The sequence below is a fragment of the Cuculus canorus genome, chromosome 4 (genome assembly GCF_017976375.1).
Source record: "Cuculus canorus isolate bCucCan1 chromosome 4, bCucCan1.pri, whole genome shotgun sequence".
Classification (NCBI taxonomy): domain Eukaryota; kingdom Metazoa; phylum Chordata; class Aves; order Cuculiformes; family Cuculidae; genus Cuculus; species Cuculus canorus.
This window is the reverse complement of record NC_071404.1, coordinates 29,455,668-29,475,365: the sequence shown is the minus strand read 5'-3', so window position 1 is coordinate 29,475,365 and position 19,698 is coordinate 29,455,668. Positions and strand designations below refer to the sequence as shown.

Sequence of the window (19,698 nt, the reverse complement as noted above, 5' to 3'; positions counted from 1 at the left end):
AAAGATTCTTACTAAAATGATGGTTTTCGTGTGCCAGTAATTTCTTTTTAAGGGGTGATGGCTACTTCTCTGTCTGGACTGGTGCGTCTTTTCAGAAACTGACTTATCTGAAAGCAGGTAAATTTTGATGTGATTTTGGATACAATTCTGGTCCACTTTTTCTTTGTTTTTTCCCTTGTCTTTTACTTTCCATGCCTACAGATACATGGTATAGATACTACTGAGATGCTGATGTTAAAAAACATGGATGATGATGTTTGTCCACAGTTGTCCTTCAAAGTTGATTTTTGTTTGTCGCTCTTTGTAGTATATAGTTAACAGTACTGCTTCACACAGGATTTTACAAGTAGAACTCAGTGCTGGAAATTATCTTGTAGCATAGCTTTCGGTTTTCATATTGTCCGTTTGAGGAGTCATCTAATCACACTACTGCTATTTAAAAGAATAACAGTTTGGATCCAGTAAAAAAGGGTCTGAGATACTGAAATAACTGTGACTTGTAGGAGGAATTTGAAATAATTAAAAATCCTCTTGCTTGTGTGCGTGCACCAGATCACATCTGACTGTGTAGAAGGATGCAGGAAGCAGGACAGTTTGAGCACATAATTCCTAGTTGGTTTCTCATCATGAGATTAAGCAGTACACATTCAGTCTCCACACCCACAGAACTGGTTCTGGAAGCAGATATTAATTCAGCTACAGACTTAACTATCTTTCTGAGACTGGTGTCACTCGTGCGTCCTGGCTGACAAAATCTTAGTAAGCCTCTTCATTTTAAGGGGACTATTACAAGGCCATCAGCAATGCATGCATGTTAATTAACAATGGATTTTAATAGGTAGTTCCCACAAAGCCCCAGTAAAGAAGTGATGAATCAAATCCAGTGAGTAGTAGCATACTCAGGGATGCTGTTTCCCAGCACTGATCCAATGAGAGCAGAACCAGGCTCTAGAGAATGTGTTTTGGTAGCTGAAGGTTCAGTCACTATAATAAAATTTATTTATTGAGACATTTGTTGGACAAGGATCTTAGTCATTATCCTGCTACATAAAGGTGCCCTCAAACAGAAACTATTGCATAGCTTTAGCTAGAGTTCTGCTTCCAATCCTGCTTAAATACTTTGTGTTTCCCCAGTCCTTTCCATTTGGAATACAGTTATAAGCTCTAGCACACAGCTTGCATCCAAATGAGTGATAGGCACTATCAGCAGATATAAAGGGGCACTGTCAGCACTACTTCATAAGTGAGATAACTGATGGAAAGGCAATATACTATTTATTCAAGACCAAAAAGCAGTAGCGTTAACCCTAGAAGACCAATAGTCAAACCACAGTGGCTGGGCTGCTGAATTCAGCCTCTTCATTATGCAGTACGTTTTGCTTTTTCAAGTGGTGCATTTTCCCTAAATGTGAAATTCGGTACTTGGCATTGCAAAATGCCTGTAAGCTCAACCAAACTTGTTCCCCTCACACTTTTTGTGTTTTCAGCCATATACTGTGTGTCTGCCCATTATTTAGGAGGCTGCCTCTGGGCTACATTGCTCTCCTGAATTGTTGAAATCTCTTTGTTGACTTCCTTGCTTGGGCTTGTGCTATTCTTTTTCCAGCTTCCAGCATGGGACTGTGTCCCGGCAGTCGTCACCTTGGGTGGCAGTGAATGTTTTTGGATGGAGTTATTTTAAAGAACAAAATGCCACTGCTTTGGTACTGTTCTACAGTAGGGACTGTTTTTCTGGTCAGAATTGGTTTATTCAGTCATCTTTCTGTGGATCGAAGTGGCAAGATGAGGAAACAGTAAGATACAGATATAAATTAATTTACCAATATTTACAGACCTATGAGACATGGAGGATTGAATCCTTGCTTTATTAAATTTACTTAATTTTGCCATTAATTGCAATGGGCCAGAAATTTTACCTAATCCATTTGCTTCTCCTGCTTAGATGAATCACCCTGGGGAGCCAGCTGCTGCAAGTTGCTGTTGTTCCCCTGTGGGTGCATATTCGTAAAACAGGTGATGCACTTCTAGAAGCTAAGAGCTCATAAGGGCTTTCCTTCAGGCCAGGTCTGAGGCCACCTCTGTGGCCAAGTTTCCTCACAGGACTCTTGCAATGCAGGTTGGGCGTCAGCATCACTGGAGCCTGGCCAGGGAGCATGGGAACAGCCAGCTGCCCCTTCCCTTGCTCACCTAACGATGCTGCTGGATGCTCCTAGAAAATGTTCCCACAGGGTGTTGTGAGAACTCATTAAGTAGTTTGTCAAGCATTAAGAGACTCCTGGATGAGAGGAGCAGTCATAAAGTTGTAATTAAAGCAAGGCTTACTTCATTATGTGTTATTAGCAAGGTTATCCATCGCACGTTCTGCATTTTGTACTTATCAAATGTTGTCTTGTGATCACGTGTGAAAAGGTGTAGTGTGGTCTGACGGTGGCAAATGTTGTGGCTGTGGGTGGCAGGGTGAGGTGTAAGGCTTCGATGTCCTCCAGGGCAGAAGTCCTCAATGATGCTTTCTGCCCTTGTCCTCTCTTTCCTTTTCAGCAGCTTTTCCTGGCCCTGGCACTGAGGGGGCAGAGAGGTAGCATTGCCTGCCTTCCCAGCTGACCTGCCTGGGGCCCTGGGAGAGGATTGTGAAGAGAGATTAAGACTTATTTTGAGGCTGTATTAAGATAAGATTTTCACATTCCCATGCATTTTGCTTTGCGTATTGCTTTATTATTTTCAGGTTAAGTAGGGCAGGGCCCCTCACTGAGCACGTGTGTTCAGCATGCTTTGTTGTTCATGCAGATGCCGTGGCTTTTGCAACAGTTGTGTTGCATAGTGTTTGTGTGAAGTGAACATCTAACCAGGGACATACAGGTGCTTTCAGGTTGCATTTGTGCTGGCTGAGCCACTTGCGTTATCACAAAACTGCAAGTGAGTTGGGCAGGTCATTCTTTGTCCTTACCAACATAAATCTCATCCTGCAAAACCACAACGGAGTTTGTACCACAAAAGAGATAAAAGCTACTTAGAAGCATTTTAGAGGGTGCTGAGGCAGAGTGGGAGAGGTCTAGTAGATATTCTTGGTCCCACAGATTGGAAAGTCGACAAGATTACTTACCTGCTGTCTGAAGACAGATTCTTCGAAGTGTGGTGAGCAAAACATTTTAATTGGGACAAGCAAGTCTTCTCTGAGACTAAATGGGCACTCCTGGCAACCAGGTTGCCACCATCCAGCCTTGCCTTCCAAGCCTAATCTATCCTTTTTCCCTGCTCCCCAGTACATCCTAGCCTCTTACCCTTGCATGCTAGCAGCAGCTTGCAGTCACAATTAGGGTAGTTTTTCTTCCTAATGGACCAGGGTCATGAGGAGTTTTGTGAGTTTTGTTGTTCATTCAGCTACTTGTCTAGCTGAATGATGCACAGTGGAGGAAGCAATACTTTGCTCTTCTCAAAGTGGCTGGGTACTTTCAGTGTTGGGAACACTGTAAACTGTCTCAGCGGTAAGGCATGGAAGCTGGAAGTAGGGAAAGAACTACCTTTTTGGATTATGGATCAGGTTTCAGTGGGCAGAAAAATTAGGGAAAGCTATTTCTGTGTGGCTTTGTTTAATATGGAGTAGTTCCAGCATTAGTTTTTCTTGAGACCAGGCTATGTACTGTCCTCTTTTTCTGCCTCTCTGCTAATATCCAGCATGGTTTGGTTTCATTCTGCAACCCTCCTTTTTGTGGGAACACTAGTTTCTTCTCTGTCCTACCCAGCTACCTATTCTCATCTTAATTGTGATAACGTATAAGAAATCATATGCAATTCTTTCAGAGTGAGTTGAAATTGAAAAATGGATCCAAAAGCACAGGGAGCAAAAGAGCATGGGTTAACAAAAAGACTCAGAGAGAACAAGTGCAGATCTGCTGTGTTTCTTTAGGAAACAGGGTAGAAGGGCTGTCATGAAGTTTATATCGGGAATCAAAGCAGAGCATTTTATTTTATTTTTTGTAAAGCAAAAGCATTTTGTTCCAAGTTATGCACTTTGTAGCAGCAACGTTTTTATGTACTATCGTCCTGTTTCCATGTACCCAGTGTGAGTCTGTGTATGTCTGGGGTCTTGGCTGTCTGTATTGAGGAGTACCTGGGAGGAGCACCCCATAGCTCCATAGTTGCCTTCAGGCCCATGTTTCCTTGCTTGGAGAGTGGACAGACATGTTTGCTATTGCAGAGGTACAGCAGACTCCCAGCTGGAGCAAGGACCAGGGATGCACTCCTTCTTGCAGGTTGCATGAACTGTTGTACCTATTCTTAGCTGCTAGCATCTTGAAAGGCAGCCAGGAAATCCAGTTATCCAGCCACACAAACACAGTTTTGTTACCTGGTCAAACAGCTGAAAACAAGCTTGTGGTATTTGTGAGGTTGTCAGTCCTGCCAAAGTCAGCCGGAGCCCTCAGCCAAATCAGAGCAGTAATGCACCTTTTGTTACATAACAAGCCATAGGCAATTTTATAATTTAGTGTGTGTGAAATGCCGATGGCATTTATTATGTCAATTAGAATGAGTACATGTTTAGGAAGCACTTTAGGAGTCAATCATGATTGCTCACATAGCCTTGCTTCAGCCACATGATTGACTTCCTTTGAGCAGGCAGACCGCCTGGCTTTGAGAAGCAGTTACCCACAGCCTGACCATTTTACTACAACTTACCTTCGCACTCGGAGCCTGAGTTTGTACTTCTGACATAAGCTGTTGGTCCAAGTCTGGGTTTACTGAACGCTGAAAAAAGCAAGAAATGGAAATTATTACCTCAACCAACACGGTATTTGACAACTAGAAGCATGCCAGCAACAGGTTTTCTCAGAAATACTGCCTTCCTCTGCTAAGGTGAGTTCATTCATAGGATGTATTCCTTTTAGTGTGGGTAGGTTAGCCTGAGGATATGTACTCTCTTATTCAAATCTTCTCTGCACTCAAACCTTGTCCAGCTGTTCTGAATATTCTCAAATTACTTCTGGTCTGATTTTTTTCATTTTGAGATGTTGAGTAAAGTTTTGTATTCATAAAATTATCAGAAAGAGCAACTCAGGTTTGCGTGGGCATGTGAGAGAGAGACAGACAAAAAAGCAGAATGAATTTCCATACATTCCTAGCAGACATTTCAGATATTACAATTCCACAACAAACAACCTTTTTTCCACCATTGGTTTATTCTGTAAATTCCAGCATGAGCCACAGGGAAAACTTTTTTTTTTCCCCCAAACAGTCTGGTTCTGGTTTTTGAAGTTATTGTGCGTGTAGGCACAGTATAACATTTCTGTTAGGTTTCACAGCTTGAGCTACAACTTGAAAAGTCAGGATTATTCACCTGCTGCACTGCATTTGTGGATTTTTCTGTTCAGTTGGAAATGTCTTTCATTACTAAAAGCTCTGTGAATGACTTTTTGACTAATAATAACTCCGAAGAAACAGCTATCTTAATGCTGGGTGCAGGCAGAGGAGAGGTTTTGAAGGTTCTGTTTGTCAAAGAGACATTCAGCACTGATATGTTGAACTTCTAAATACAATTATTTTCCTCTAGGAGGCAGTTCTAATGATCTTTCCTATAATCTTAAAAGTCAAGCTGAATTCTTAGCTGCTAAATCAATATCTCTAGGATCCCCAACTCTCCTCTAACCACTGACTTTTTACCTGGAGGTACACATCTCACCTCTGCCCATAACAAATCTCCACTGGAGATGGTCTACTACTGATTACACCTCAAGCAAAAAAGAAACTATTTTGACTTTTCTATAGGTAGAACAGATATAGAAATAATGGGGGAGGTGGGAGAGAGAAGGTACAAGTAGGAGGAACACTGGTCCTAAGAGGTAATAAGGTTTTAAGCACCTTAGTGTTTTATAACTTTCATTTGATTTCAAATCTAGGCAGACTGACCCACTCCTTTGGCTTTAAATGCAGCTATGCCACTGTTGGTACAAATTATTATGATTTTTTTTTTTTAGCCAGATCTTTGGAATGTGAATCACTGCCTCTCTGGATGGAAAATAGGTATTTATGGATCATGGGTCATTCTATAAGGTTTTCCACAATTGTTGTCTAGTATTGTGAAAGAAACAGGCTGCCCAATGGCTACGTTGAACAGTAAAGTCAGTGTAATCTATAAAAATCTTCAGTCAGAGAGGTGCAGTTATTGGTACAAAACATGATAAAGGGAAAGTCGGGAGGCCTGCTACCAGGTAAAACAGTTCGTTGAAAGATGTTAAATTAAAACAGTGTCAAAATCTCTCTGGCTAATGACAAATAGTTTTATGTGAGCATTTGACCTGATGCCTCATTATAAAACACTGAATATGAAATATGTGGAGTGATTTTGTAACCTAGATTCTCATAGGAGCAGTAGGGGCTATGCTTTCTTGAGTATCGTCACAGTTAATCCTGCATGACCTCAAGGTTTTGAGCTTTTGCTTAAGGGTGAAGGAGGATCTCTGCTCCCTCTTGGCTGTGATCCACTCTCCTCTCCATTGTTGGTGAGCCACTAGATGGGGACAATGCCCACAGCTCCTGACCTGCCCATGTCTAGCTACTGGCAGCTGGGTTGAGGCTTCATTAAAGAGTTAATTATGAGGAGCAGCTGAGGGGAACTGGGATTGTTTAGCGTGGAGGCTGAGGGGCAATGTTATTGATCACTACAACTACCTAAAAGAAGGTTTTAAAGAGGTGGGTAATGGTCTCTTCAACAGAGTAATGGGTGATAGGACAAGGGGAAAGGGCCTTAAGTGATGCCAAGGAAGCTTTAGGTTGGATATTATGAAAAATTTATTTGCTGAAAGAGTGGTGAAGTATTGGAAGAGGCTACCCAGGGAAATGGTGGGAGGTGTTCAAAAACTGTATATGTGGTGCTTCAGGACATGGTTTAGTAGGCCTGTTGGTATTATGTTGATGGCTGGACTTGACGATCTCAGAGGTCTTTTCGAACCCTAATGATTCTATTTCTGTAACTGTGAAAGATGCCAAGTCTTCTAGCAATTTTATGTGGGTATTTTTAATGTAACAAGCAAGATGGCAGTCTCAGACTTTAAGCAAAACAAGCTGAGTATCAATAAAGGAGATGTTGGTTGCAACATGCTCACAGCTACTGTGAAAGGAAGGCTGGGTAAAAGTATCTCTTGAAGAATAATGAGCTTCTAACTTTACTTAGCAGCTGTCAATACTACTGATATGGAGAGATCTCCTTACATGCCCACAGACCAGCCCCTTTGGCCACACAGCGCCATAACCACATTAAAGGACGACCACAATCCATTTGTAAGTGCACATTTGTTGGAGATAACAGCCCACACAGGTGCTGGGGAAGAACTGCAGCATGACTTTGTGATCACAATCTGGTTAATAAGAACACAACAGTTCTGTTGGTAGTAGCTCTACTTCTCATGGGGTCATGTGGCAGAGAAAAAGGGAATGAAAAGTCATCCACTTTTCATCAGCAGATATAGAATTTATGTGCATGCTTAGAGTCCAAAAATAAAACAGGACCATTAATAAAATGTGTTACTCAAATACACAGAGAGAAAAACCAAACCCAACTAATATGTAGAGATCTTACAGTACTACTCAGAATCCATTTTTCCTTTGTACACTGGCCACCCTTTTCCTTGACTCCGAGGACTGCAGTATCCCCAAGCCACGCTACATCAGAGCTACTGAAGCTAAATTCCCTTACCGCTTTTGCAGCTCATCTGTGCAACTCCTTCCTTCTCCAGGAGCATCTATTCACTGGCTTGTCTTTCACTAACTAGGGTTTAAACCAGTTACTGCTCTTCCAGGCTCCACATCACTATTTCTCTGGTCTTTAGGCATCTATTTATTCCTTCCAGTGTTAGCCCCTTCTTCACTGTCTTTCATTACTTAATTCTTTGTCTTTTAGACTTGATTACTCATATTTTTACTACCTGAAGCTTATTCCAGTTTGTGCCACACTACTTCCAAGTGCAGCCTCTTGAACTGCTGGGTTAATATTTGATGGTGTGGCTGGGTGGAGGCAGTGGGGCTTTGCCACCCTGCTTGGTGAGCCCTCCTCTCACTATGCTGCTGCCTGTGTAACCATGATGGTAAGTCAGGATTTAAGCTTAAGATTGCTTAAATGTTTCATCGGGATGGGACAACTACTGCCTTGGCTGTGCAAGGAGATGAAAGGCATTCTCTCTACCTACTCTCCATGTTTACTGCCCATGCTTTTGTCTGGGTTTGTTTTGTTACTATCTTAAACACTCCTGGTGGCTGCAAATTCCTAAGCAGTGAAGACCTGTAAGATGGAAACTCCATCAAATAAGTGCAGTCTGAGCAACTTTCTTAAAAAGTGTGTTACCACAATACTAACTTTCACTGTGGTCACAGCTCTGGGGATAATTTTGTGCCCTGATGTGACCCTTCTTATTCTAGTTTGTGCCTGAAAGCTTGGCGATGTGGGTACCCAGGATGACAGTATACTTCCCTCATCGTTTGTACCATGTTCCTGTGCTTCAGGTCTCCTCCTTGGACTGGAGCTTGATTTACTGCAGTGTCACAACACTGAAATTCTTACAAATCAGTATTTAATTTTATTATTTAAGCCAAGCTGTGGTAGGTGCTGTACAATTATGCTAAATCTGGGACCTGAGCTGTTGCAAATATCCTGCACAGCAGCAAAGTGGCAAATGCTGGTGTTGCCGCCTTAGGCATGGCACCAGCACAACCTCCAAAAGCTCCTTCTGCCAATCATCCATGCAACAACCAGTCCCTGTCAATACGGCTCTCACTGTAAACCATCATGAGACTGCCAAGGTGACATCCTCGCCCTGCTTATGTTGCCACTGACTACAAATGGCTGTAGGATTCGCCTCCACTCCTTTCCCCTCTCCTCCTTCCCCCAAGCACAGCCCTTGAAGAAGAGGCAGTCAGCTAGGTAATAATTGCCTTATTTTCACTTAGCTGTGGTTTACCACTTGATTCTTTGCTCAAAGTGTATTTTATTATTAATAATAAATAGAAGTTAATAGAAGAAGTAGAAATACACACTGGATATCAGCAGGTCGATTTTCAATTTCCTTTTCCTTCCCCATCATTCAAAAGCAACTGAGGCTTTAAGCTTCCTGAAAGGACATGAAATTAATTATGTAACTTGTTATGACAGTGCATAAATGTTATAAATACAAATGACAAACATTGCAAATGTCTGCCTCTCACCAAATCTGTGCAACAACTCCATCACCTGCCCTCTATGCTAACTCCTTTGGTGGCATAATCACTGTCCACAAACAGACAGTGCTCATTTCATTGCTGAATATATCCAGCAACTTAAGAAGGTTATTCATGGGTGAACATGTGCCAGATTAGCCAAAACGGGCTGATAGATTTTTTTTTTCATATTTGTTATCTAATCTAAATTTTCTGAATAATAGAGGACACAGGACTTGAATTAGGTCCTCCTAAAAATTCAGTGCCTGTTACTAATTAACATGGATGTTTCTGTTTCCCTGCGCTGTGGTAAGTAATTGTAATTTGTGTAAACGTCGTAAAATTTGGGTACAGCTCCCTGTACTTGTACCTTTCACTAGCAGTGCATTACAAGCACGTTAGAGTCATGAAAAATATCTGTAATATGCCCAGGACAGTCTGACTTTGCTTCTGCTGGGGCTTTGCTCATCATTTTTGCTGCAGCAAAGCATGGTCTTAGGGCAATAGTGCCTCTCTGTTGTCATTGTTGAAATAATTGTAGTCCCTTTGGGGCTGTAGCAGTTTCCAGTTTTACCTAATTTGTATCAGATGAGTTGATGTGTTGTGAATGTGGGAATGGAGGAGCGGTAATTTCAGGACTAGGGCACGAGACTGGGAGGAGGCCATTCAGATGCCCATGCTCTTGTTCCTGTGGCTGCTCCTGCCTTGGAGCATGGCTTTGGATCCGGCTTTCAGCAAGTTTCCTGATGGGAGTCAGGTACTGGGTTTCCTGCAAGCAAGGAAGCAAGAATTTCCGCCCTTGCAAGTATCCACGAGGCAACAAAATGTTGGGGTAGGCAGTATTCTGGTGAGTGGTGCACAGGGAAAGCACACGCGTGTGTCTGCCTGCACGTGCTGGTAGGAGGGGATGTCTCAGGGGTGTGGAGAGACAGCATGATGTTGCCTGCTCCTCTGGTTGCTGTGAGGGCAAGGCATTTTGAGAATGTAGGGAAGAACAAAGTTCATAAAGCAATGCTATTGTTGTCATGCTTTATTGATTTCTAATTAGTTCCCAGATATTTTTTTTAAGCCACAATCCCATAAATCCCTTTGCCATGCTTGCAAGAGGCCCTGCTGACTTTGGGTAGGCTCCCCTCTGTGAGCCAGGGATATGGAGATCAGCTGAACACCCTGCCTCTCACTCTGTGAAGCACAACTACCAGGAGATCGAACTCTAGCTTGCAGCCACTCCATAAAGGAGTTGCTTAAGAGCTGCCTATCAGGAGTCAATTGCAGTGCCCAAACAGTCACCACCTCAGACTCATGATTATCTTTTGTCTTGTTTCATTTTGCTCTGTGTCACCTTAGAAGAAGCAAGTAATACTAATTTTAATTCCTGTATTAAGATAGGAGGCAGAGTTATTTCCTGCACCATAGAAAGATGTTCATTTCTTTCACAAGAAGCTGTCATAAAGCTATGATGAATAGTTTTTTAAGAGAAACTTTTGCTGCAGTATGGAGAATTTTAAATATTTGCAAGAGTTCTAGTAGGCAATGATTTTAATTCAGATGAAGCTACTGTTAATCAGGGGATAGATCTTATGCAGAGCTTGGTCTTGCAAGCAAAAAAATATTATTATACAGCCACTTAATATAATTGCTACATAACAATTGGATCTAGCACAGCATTAAGGTGAATGTTTGACATTTAAGCATCTGGTTAGAGTTAGTGGAGCTATCATTTTACCTTTATGTCAGAAAACCTTGCCATGTAGAAGTTTAATTTCTCAGGTTTAGAGCCTATAAGCTTTGCATAAAAAGAAGGGTTTATTTTATATGAAAGTGGTCTCTGTCTTAGACTTTTTTAATTATTATTTTTCCCTCATTTGTCCTCAAACATGGATGTCTGAGGCTGACACATTGTCTCAGCAAATTAAGTCAAGCAGGAAGCAAGGGTACAGTGTTACAGCAGAGCAGCAAATAAGATTTAAATCTTCAAGCAAGAGTAGTAATGAAACTACTACATATCTTACATCTTCGTGTTTATTTTCAAAGTGCTATATCAAAATAAGCATATATATCAATATAAGACGTAATGAGACATAAGTGTTTCAATGAGCACTCAGGGTTCTTCAAGTAAAAAATACAAATTACTCTGCAGTTGCTGCCACCCACAAAGTTCACATCTTTAAAATATCAGCAGGCAGGTGCTCTGGCCAGAGCTGATTTGGCCTGTAGATAGGGACATACTGGGTTTCTGGAATACAAATTACTAAGTGAATTGGCCTAATTTTCCCTGATGCAGTACAGTGTTGTGGACTTCAGCAGAGGAGGTATTTGATGCTTTGGGAAGTAGAATGAAGGTTTGAGCTGGTTGTGCTGCTGCAGATGGTTTTAACTGCTTGGCTTGAGGCACCCAGAGCAGTGCCGTGGGGTGATAAACAGACAAACTTCGAATGCAGGGTCCTGAGACCCCAGGGCAAGACAGTGAAGATCTGAGTTTTACCCAAAGTGCATTCTTGCCATCTGTAATGCCATTGTGCAAAATGTAAAAGATGAGATCTTGTGTTCAGTGGTTATGGAAATCAGGAAGATACAGTGCTGCTGTGGGAAGAGGGTAGTCTAGAGGATGCTAAGCTCTAAATCCTCATGCCCCCGAGACTGTCCTCCCTCTGGGTGCGTGTACAGTGTCTGTACACTGGTTTGAGTCAGGCGAAGTTGCTGCTTTCCTTTGCTGTGCTGAGCGGGTGGCTGGGGCAGTAACCATTGTTCTTACCTGTATTACTGCATACAGTCTTGCAATGTTTGCCCACAGATGCTGCTGCTTTTCCAGCAGAAGTAACATGAACGCAAAATCAGCTGACTGGAACTGCAATTACATGTTAATTTAAGGTTTTCAACCACTAAATGCCTGTAGTATTCATCCTATTTTGATAGCTTTCTTTAGAATGAGAGTAGTTTTGTAAATTGAGCCAGATTTAAGAGATAAGAAGTTGATGGCATTAACTCTCCTTGGTTTTCTGCCCTTTTCTTTGCTTCACCTGCCCCTCTCAAAGATGCAATCCTTCCCTAATACCTGCTAAACTGCTTTATATCCAAATACATACTGTAAATAGGGTAAGATAAAACAATCTATAACCCTTTGGCTTTCTTCCCCCCAGATCTGATGGCACGTAAGCCTTGCTGGTGCTCTCAAGAAGAGAAAACAGGTTGAGTATTCCCATCTGCCCTGTTTTAACTTGCATCCATTCTGATGATGAGCCAGAAAGAAGAAGAAATGGAGGACAGATCCCCTTCACTCTGTGTCACCTGTGGCCAAGCGCATTTACCGGAAGAAAACCACTTGTACAGCTACACTGAAGAAGTAGATGATGATCTAATCTGCCACATTTGTCTGCAACCTTTGCTTCAGCCATTAGACACGCTCTGTGGTCACACCTTCTGCACAGCCTGCCTTACAAACTTCCTCATGGAAAAAGACTTCTGCCCCATGGACCGCAAGCTTGTGATTCTCCAGACATGCAGGAAGTCCAGCATACTAGTGAACAACCTCCTGGACAAGCTAATGGTTAGCTGCCCTTTCACAGAACACTGCTCAGAGGTCATGCAACGCAGTCACCTCGAACAGCATTTCCAAACCCAGTGAGTTGTTGGTTTTGTTCACTGTTTTTCTTGACGACATGAAAGAATATTTCCAATTAATGCTGGTTTAAAATAGACAGTTAACATAAAGATTTACTGATTTCAATCCCAGTGCACATCTACAATATCATTAATTTAGAGCTCAATTTATCCCATTTATGTGATGAGATGTCACTACTTTTTTAGAATCAAATGTATTCAAGGGACTTCCTGCTATCACTAGCATTTCTGGGTGTATACCTTATGGTTAGCTGCATAATGGAAGTGTGTATTTAGTCATCCGAAGAGATCTTTGAGTTTTGGAAAGCTGAGCTGTCATAAATATTTTAGTACTACATTAAGGGTTTTATAATTGCCCTTTCTTCAATCCTTTTTTTGAATCACAAATGACCTACATGAGAAGTAGAGCAGAAAATATTCTGGTTTGGTGCTGGTCTTCAGAGCTGAGAGCTCCTTTCTTCCAGGTGAGCACCCCCAGTTCTGGACCTGGCTTTTCCTGTTGAGAGTGCTGCTGGCTCATGGGTCATGATGTAAGAGGCAGTGGCAGCAGTTGCCAGGCCAGCAGCACTCTACAAGGTTAATTTTCTGCTGCTGAGGGGAAAAACTAGCAAAGTTACTTGTAATTTTCACCCTTTGGTCAGTACTTCTCTGACAGAACACAAATACTAATTTCAATAGTAACGCAGGACTGACGACCTGCTGTGAGCTGCTGTTATTGAGATTGTTTTTCTACAGATTCTAACCACAAAATCTCGAGGCTTTAGTAGAAATATCAATTGGTTTATGCATATAGCTCACTGAAATATATTTTACACACCTTTTTTATCTTCACGTTTTTGAGATGATGGTGCCATGGCCATAAAAACTAGAAAGAAAAAAAAAATCTAAGCAATATCTAAGCAAACTGGAGTATTGTTTTTTACACAGAAACTACACAACCAGCACAATTCCTGATTTTTAGTGTTGACTCTCCTACATGGACATGTGCAAGTCACTACAGTATTTGTTTTCTTCTCCTTAAGGTAGTAGTAAAAATACGCTTCATATACATATCTTGCGGAAGTGCAATGTGGCAAACCATGATTTGGTCCTATAAAAGCCTTGCAAGTTTTATTTCAGTGCTTGTTATTGGATGTTTTAGCTTGGATTTTCCCTTCAAGACCTTCAACTTCTTATGCCTCTGGCTCACTTGGCCTGAGCCCAACCAGGGACAGAAAGAATTGTCTTTGTAATATGTTCCCACAGCCTCTTACTTCAGCTCTTCCCCTGGTCAGACTCCCTTCACCCAGTTCCAGCTTTGCAAACTCAGGGAGCAGCAGACTGAAGAGACCGAGCAGTGGTCTCCCTTCCCATCAAAACCTAAGGCCCCTGAGGCAGTGTAGTACACGGCAGTGCCTACATAGGCTGGGCAGCTTCTTCTTTGCCATTCATGATGTGGATTTTCCTTCCTCTGGATGGTTTGAGGGGCTGAGTTACCTCAGTGCCAAACAGCAGATGCAGAAGAGTAGGAAATCGTGGGGAACCTCTGCTGCTGGGGTTTTCAGCTTTCCAGGGCATGGGTATTGCAGCCTCACTGGCATTCCCATCCAAGGGAATAATTAGGGAAGATCTTCTGGAGTGACAAGGGCTTCTGGAACCTTGTGCTTGCAGAGACTGTGTAGTACCTTAATTTTTTTTTTAATGCAGCATTAATTAATTAATTATCAGGTATCTTATGCCTCTGTCTAATTTAATTCTCAGAAATGCAGAAACTTTCCCCACCATCCCACAACCAACTCATGGCAGGTGGTAGAGAAGGGCATTGTGTTTTTCAGGCACTGGCTCTGGCATGACCAGGCACAAAGCCGATCAAGCTGATGCTCCTCTCTTTAACTCCAGTGAATCAATAGAAGGGAGAGAAGTGTGTGACTTTGCTAATAAATAAAAATAAATAATAATCCTAAACAGTCTGGTGCCTGCCGTGAGAACAGCTCAGAGCCCATCTGAAATATCAACCGAACGTGATCTGTGTTCTTAGTGAATAAATTAGACTCCGCTAGAGTCACCAGGGCAGTCAGCAGTCCTTACATTTCTTGCATGATTGAGGCTCGGACAAATCATGGTTCTCAGAGAGAAAATGAAAGCGTACCCTGATCAGAGATGAGGTCACTGACAGGACAAGGTGAGTTTCCCGTTTTATGCTTTGTAATCAATGAGAGAACTTTATTTTTTTTTTTTTTAAATGCCGGGAATCATGGAGTAGTTAGTCCGTTAAAAGCATCCTTATTAAAATCCTCAAAATGTTTGCTCCTATGCCCTTAGAAAAAAAAAAAACCCAAAACAACAATATCCCCAAGATGAGACATGCCCTTTTATTATTACATGATTTATGTTTGCACAAAAACATCTGACTGGATTTGGGGAATTCAGACTGCGATGCAAACAGCCAGCAGTTGACTGTGATCTTTTGTGGTGTTTTACTTTAAAAAGGTGTGGTCTTCTGATATCGCCTGCTTCAAAACTCCACAGGGGGCATTTCTTCCCCTCCCCTGTCAAACAGCTACACCCTTCCGTGATGCAGTTAGCTCGTAACCCATCTGCTTCTGGGCAGTGATGTAAACGTACCAGCTGCCTCTGAAGAACCACTCTGAATCGTGCAGGAGGCAGGTCTCTTCCCTGAGCATCGCTGTCCTCTGCAGTATAAGTCACTGTCTCGCCAACCATGCTGTGCTGTCCCTAAACCCTCATATCTACCCACCCGAGAGTCAGATCGAGTAATCCTCTTACAGGTCAATGATTTTTGCAGTGTAGCTTCGTTTAAGGGATTTCAGCTTGATTCATAATGTGCTACCATTGCGTTCAAATGGAAAGGCTTGCTTAGAAGGGGCTTGACTGGCACAAAAGCTTCACGTTGTGTGTCCCACCAGCACAGAGAGACAGTGAGAAGGAGGAAACCTAACAGCAGTGCCAGCCCTGCACTGAAAATGAAGGCTCTCCTGTTACTGGTCCTACCTTGGCTAAGTCCTGCAAACTACATAGACAATGTGGGCAACCTGCACTTCTTGTACTCTGAGCTGTGAGTACGCATGGTCGCGCCGACGTCGTGCTCTCTGTCTGTCTGTCTCACCCGAGTGGCGGGAAGGGGCTCACCACAAGCATTTTGGGGGGGGGGGGGTATCTGTCTGTCTGCCTGTGTGTCTGTGCTCATGTGTATGTGCAAAGAAAATCCAGCAACATCTTGCCAACAGCTTCAAACCATGATGTGAACTAGCTGCTTCCCTTCCAGAGGGCTAATAATAGCCGTATGTCCCTATTGCTTTCTCTTTGGAGGCAGCTGAGACATACTGACTGAAGCTGCCTTTTTCCTTATCAGCTTGCTTTTATGTGCTGATGTTTTTGGTGGTTGTTGGGTTTGGTGGTTTTGTTCTTTTTTTTTTTTTACCCCATTTCTTAGCCTATGTTTTTACTTTCCATAAATAGCTTTGTGGGGAGCTGAGTGTAGAGGAGGGCATCAGACCTATCCCCCGGTAGAGCGCTCTCAGTGTGTACACACAATGTTCTGTGTGTAAAGCTGCATGCCTGTAGCAAAACGCTGAGAAGTCTTTCACCAGAAATAATTCACTTGAGACGGGAAAGAAATTTCCCCTATTTGTATTTTTGCCCACAGCAAAATGTAATTTTCTGTATAGCATGAATTTAAACATAACTGTCCATGCATATGTCTTCATCTCAAAAAAAAAAATTCACCTCAAACAATGCATAGCTGATCTTTCCAACCCATAAACCAAAAATTTTAGTGTCATCTATAAATGATGCTAGTTTAAATTTGAATGTTATTGTATTAGTTAATAGGGCTTTTAGGGAATAGAAACATATTTGGTCTAGTATGTCATGATGAATTATGTTTTGTTTGTCTTTTGAAAAATTTTAAATTCCAAGATCTTCCTTGAGATAATGAATGAAATTACTAATTCTGTCCAAAAAATGAAAAAATGACCGTATTGTGCATACAATGGGAATGTTTTAGTGGCAGTTGTGATTAGTACCAATGAGACTAATTTCCAAATGGTTTTGCCTTGACTGTCAGACAAAAAATAGCAGTGTTTTGCACAAACACAAAGTCCCCTTTTGATATTCTTGTGTGATATGCAGGGCAACTATTAATAATTCAGTCACGCTGCGTGCAACTGCTCAGGATTTCTGTATGCCATAGGTGTTTTCAAACGTTTAACAAATCTGGTGTTGAGGGTTGCAGCTATGCCCTCATTTTAATTTCCTGGCATTTTTATTAAGGACATTAATTTAAAACAAACAAAAAAACCACAGTGAAGCCAAGCAGGCTACAGCTCAGAACAGAGCAGATGAACACATATAATGGAAACAATGGCATCTGGGGCATCTAGTTTCCAGGAAAATAAAGTGATGAGATTAATCAGAGCACAGGCACAGACACAGCTTGCTTGCTTTTCTTGGGGAATTCTGGTTCACTGATTCTCCCAGGATAAAGGGCTACGATGTACAGTAGCTATTCCTCTCTTAGTTATTTAGCCTGCTAACCTACAGAGATGTTAGTCTTGCTGGATGTCAACAGTCATTCATAACTGAGTCGGTGTGGGCTCGGATGTGTATCTTTGGCTACCAGCAATGGGACATGCACGTGTCCCCCCAGCGCCCAGCCCTGAATGCTACCTGGCACCAGGAGCCAGTGCTCAGGAACTTTCGTTCTACTCCATTCCTGGCCAGGTCAGTGGAAAGCAGGCTTTGCTGGGGCTGACATAATCCGAAAGGGCACGAGGCATTTTGAGCTCATTTCAGGAATTTCTGCTACTCCTTCGCATGTATTCAGTGAGTCTGACTGCTGCTGTGTCTCGCACAGGACACAGACATCCTAACTTCTAGGATGGATTCAAGGTCCTCTCTAACAGCAGCAGCTGAAAGCAAAAGAGTACTGCTTTCGGTCCTGTTTAATAGGGCTGTGCGTATGTTATGACCTACAGGTTGCTGCTTCAGTTGCTCAGGCACTAGCATGCAGTACATTTTTCATGCACTTTTGTGAGTAGGACAGCAAGAGGTTAGCCTGGCCTCTGGGGTCACAGGTTTACTCCTCCAGCCCTTTTGAGCCCTAAAGCCCACCGAGGCAGCTTCATAAATCCTTTCCCACATAACTGAAAAGCCACCACTGCGTGCAGCATATCTGACAGCTTGCCCCATGGCTTGAAACTAGACTATCACACTTTCTTTGGTTGCTGGCCAGTACAAATACTCTCCTCGGTCAGGACTCATTATTTTGTTGGCTAGCAGCCACTAGAGATACCAACTGAGGAAGAGGATGGGGTCAGTGGGGTTGTGAGCGGCAAGAGGGACCGTAGGGGATGCAGTTACCATCACTGGTGCCAGCACAAGAGGAATAAGGGCAATGGGATATGCACTTCCCTTCCATTCATACAGCCCATCTCTTCCCTTCTACCCCATTCAAACAAAATTAGGTTATTTGTGTTGCATTGCAGGGGTTTGCTTTAGTTTGAGGGCATTTTTTTTTCATAAGTGTGGAACAGACGGCTTGGGGAATAGGGATTACAGTATAGCCCAAAGCCCATCTGGAGGTTCAGGCTCTGGAATCCATCTAAGAAATAAACAGATTTTAGAAGAGTTGAGGAGGAGAAATTAAATTGGGGAAAGGCTTTGTCAGACCTTTGCACTTCATCTAAGTGCTACATGGATAGGAAAGAAAGATACGTGGATGTGTTGCTGTGGCACTTGATGGAACAGATGTTGGGTGCTGATACTTTTTCTGTAAGCAATCTGGTAAATATAGGTATACTTAGCAAACAAATACATATCTCCTGATGCTGTCATCTGTACTAGAGCCACTTCACTGGCCGTTGCCTGCTGTCCCTCCCTTGCCTCAGCAAAGATGTCAGCACAGAGGCTCTTCTTGTCCTTGCTCTTAGCCAAACTGTGAAGAGCAGCCCACAGTAAGCCTGGGTGCTCTGTCCTGAGAGGAAGCCCATTGAAACACCTGGCAGAAGGACAAGCCAAATCTGTGAGATGTCTCTTGAGATACGTCTGGGAGGGGGTTGGATGTAGCCACAGCAGCCCAATTGCTCTTGGCATCATAAGGGTCTGCATGGGTCTTGAGGCATCTGTCCAGGGTTCATGCATATTTCCTTTTCCTGTAAAGCTGCTTCAACAGGCATCTGTTTACCTTCTTAGTTAAATTATCCTCGGGAGAGAAATATATGCTCAAGAATTTTTTGAGTCATGTTATGCTATTCTTTAGTCAGGGTGTGTTATTCCTCTGGTTTAAAACCAAGGCGTGTGGATGGAGAGGTGGCCTGTGGCCACTGCAGGAGGCTCTCTTACGTGTGAAGAGCTGGCAGCACCACTGACGCAGGTGACATAGTCCTCCATTGTCATCCCTTTCACTTCAAGGCAGGACTTGTGCAGCAGTGTTTCTCCCATTAGAAGGATTATCTTCACTTTAATATCAAAGAGCCACTTAGAAATGAAATTATGAGGGGAAGTAATATGCAAAATTAGGTGGTAAAAAACCTCACCTTGTCCCTCTGAGGACTGCAGTCACATGGAAAACGTGGAGTGGTTTCCAACTTAATCCTCCTTTGACACGTGGCCATGCTGACCAAGCAAGTGCCTAGGAGGGTGCTGGGCATCGCGTGTGCTCAGCACAGGTCAAGCGCTGGGGAGGCCTTGCTGGCTTCGCTTCCCTCCAGGGATTAAACATATCCTGGCCTTAGTCACTGCTGGTAATCCACCAGCTAGATCCACCCCACGAATTTGAATCAAGATTTTTTTTAAAAAAAATCTATTGTTTGTTAGAACGAGATGCACAGCCTACTCCCTTATGTGAATAATTACTTCTGTTTTTCTTACCCCTCGGGTTTTGTGTGGAACAGCCAA

The 19,698-nt window shown here is 42.7% G+C and overlaps 1 protein-coding gene across 8 annotated transcripts in view; it reads left to right on the top strand.

Annotated features, from left to right (window-relative positions):
• The window catches only part of LNX1 (ligand of numb-protein X 1), a 157,330-nt gene that overhangs the window by 76,847 nt on the left and 60,785 nt on the right, over window positions 1-19,698 (top strand). For 2 of the 8 annotated variants that reach the window (XM_054065987.1, XM_054065990.1), the window contains exon 3: window positions 12,321-12,801. In XM_054065987.1, coding sequence (XP_053921962.1) covers window positions 12,413-12,801 — 389 coding nt within the window. In that variant the 5' untranslated portion in view covers window positions 12,321-12,412. Of the gene's footprint in view, window positions 1-4,678; window positions 4,852-8,032; window positions 8,076-12,320; window positions 12,802-14,849; window positions 14,963-15,366; window positions 15,857-19,698 lie in introns of those variants that run through there. The other 6 variants (XM_054065988.1, XM_054065989.1, XM_054065993.1 and 3 more) reach the window with 6 other exon arrangements.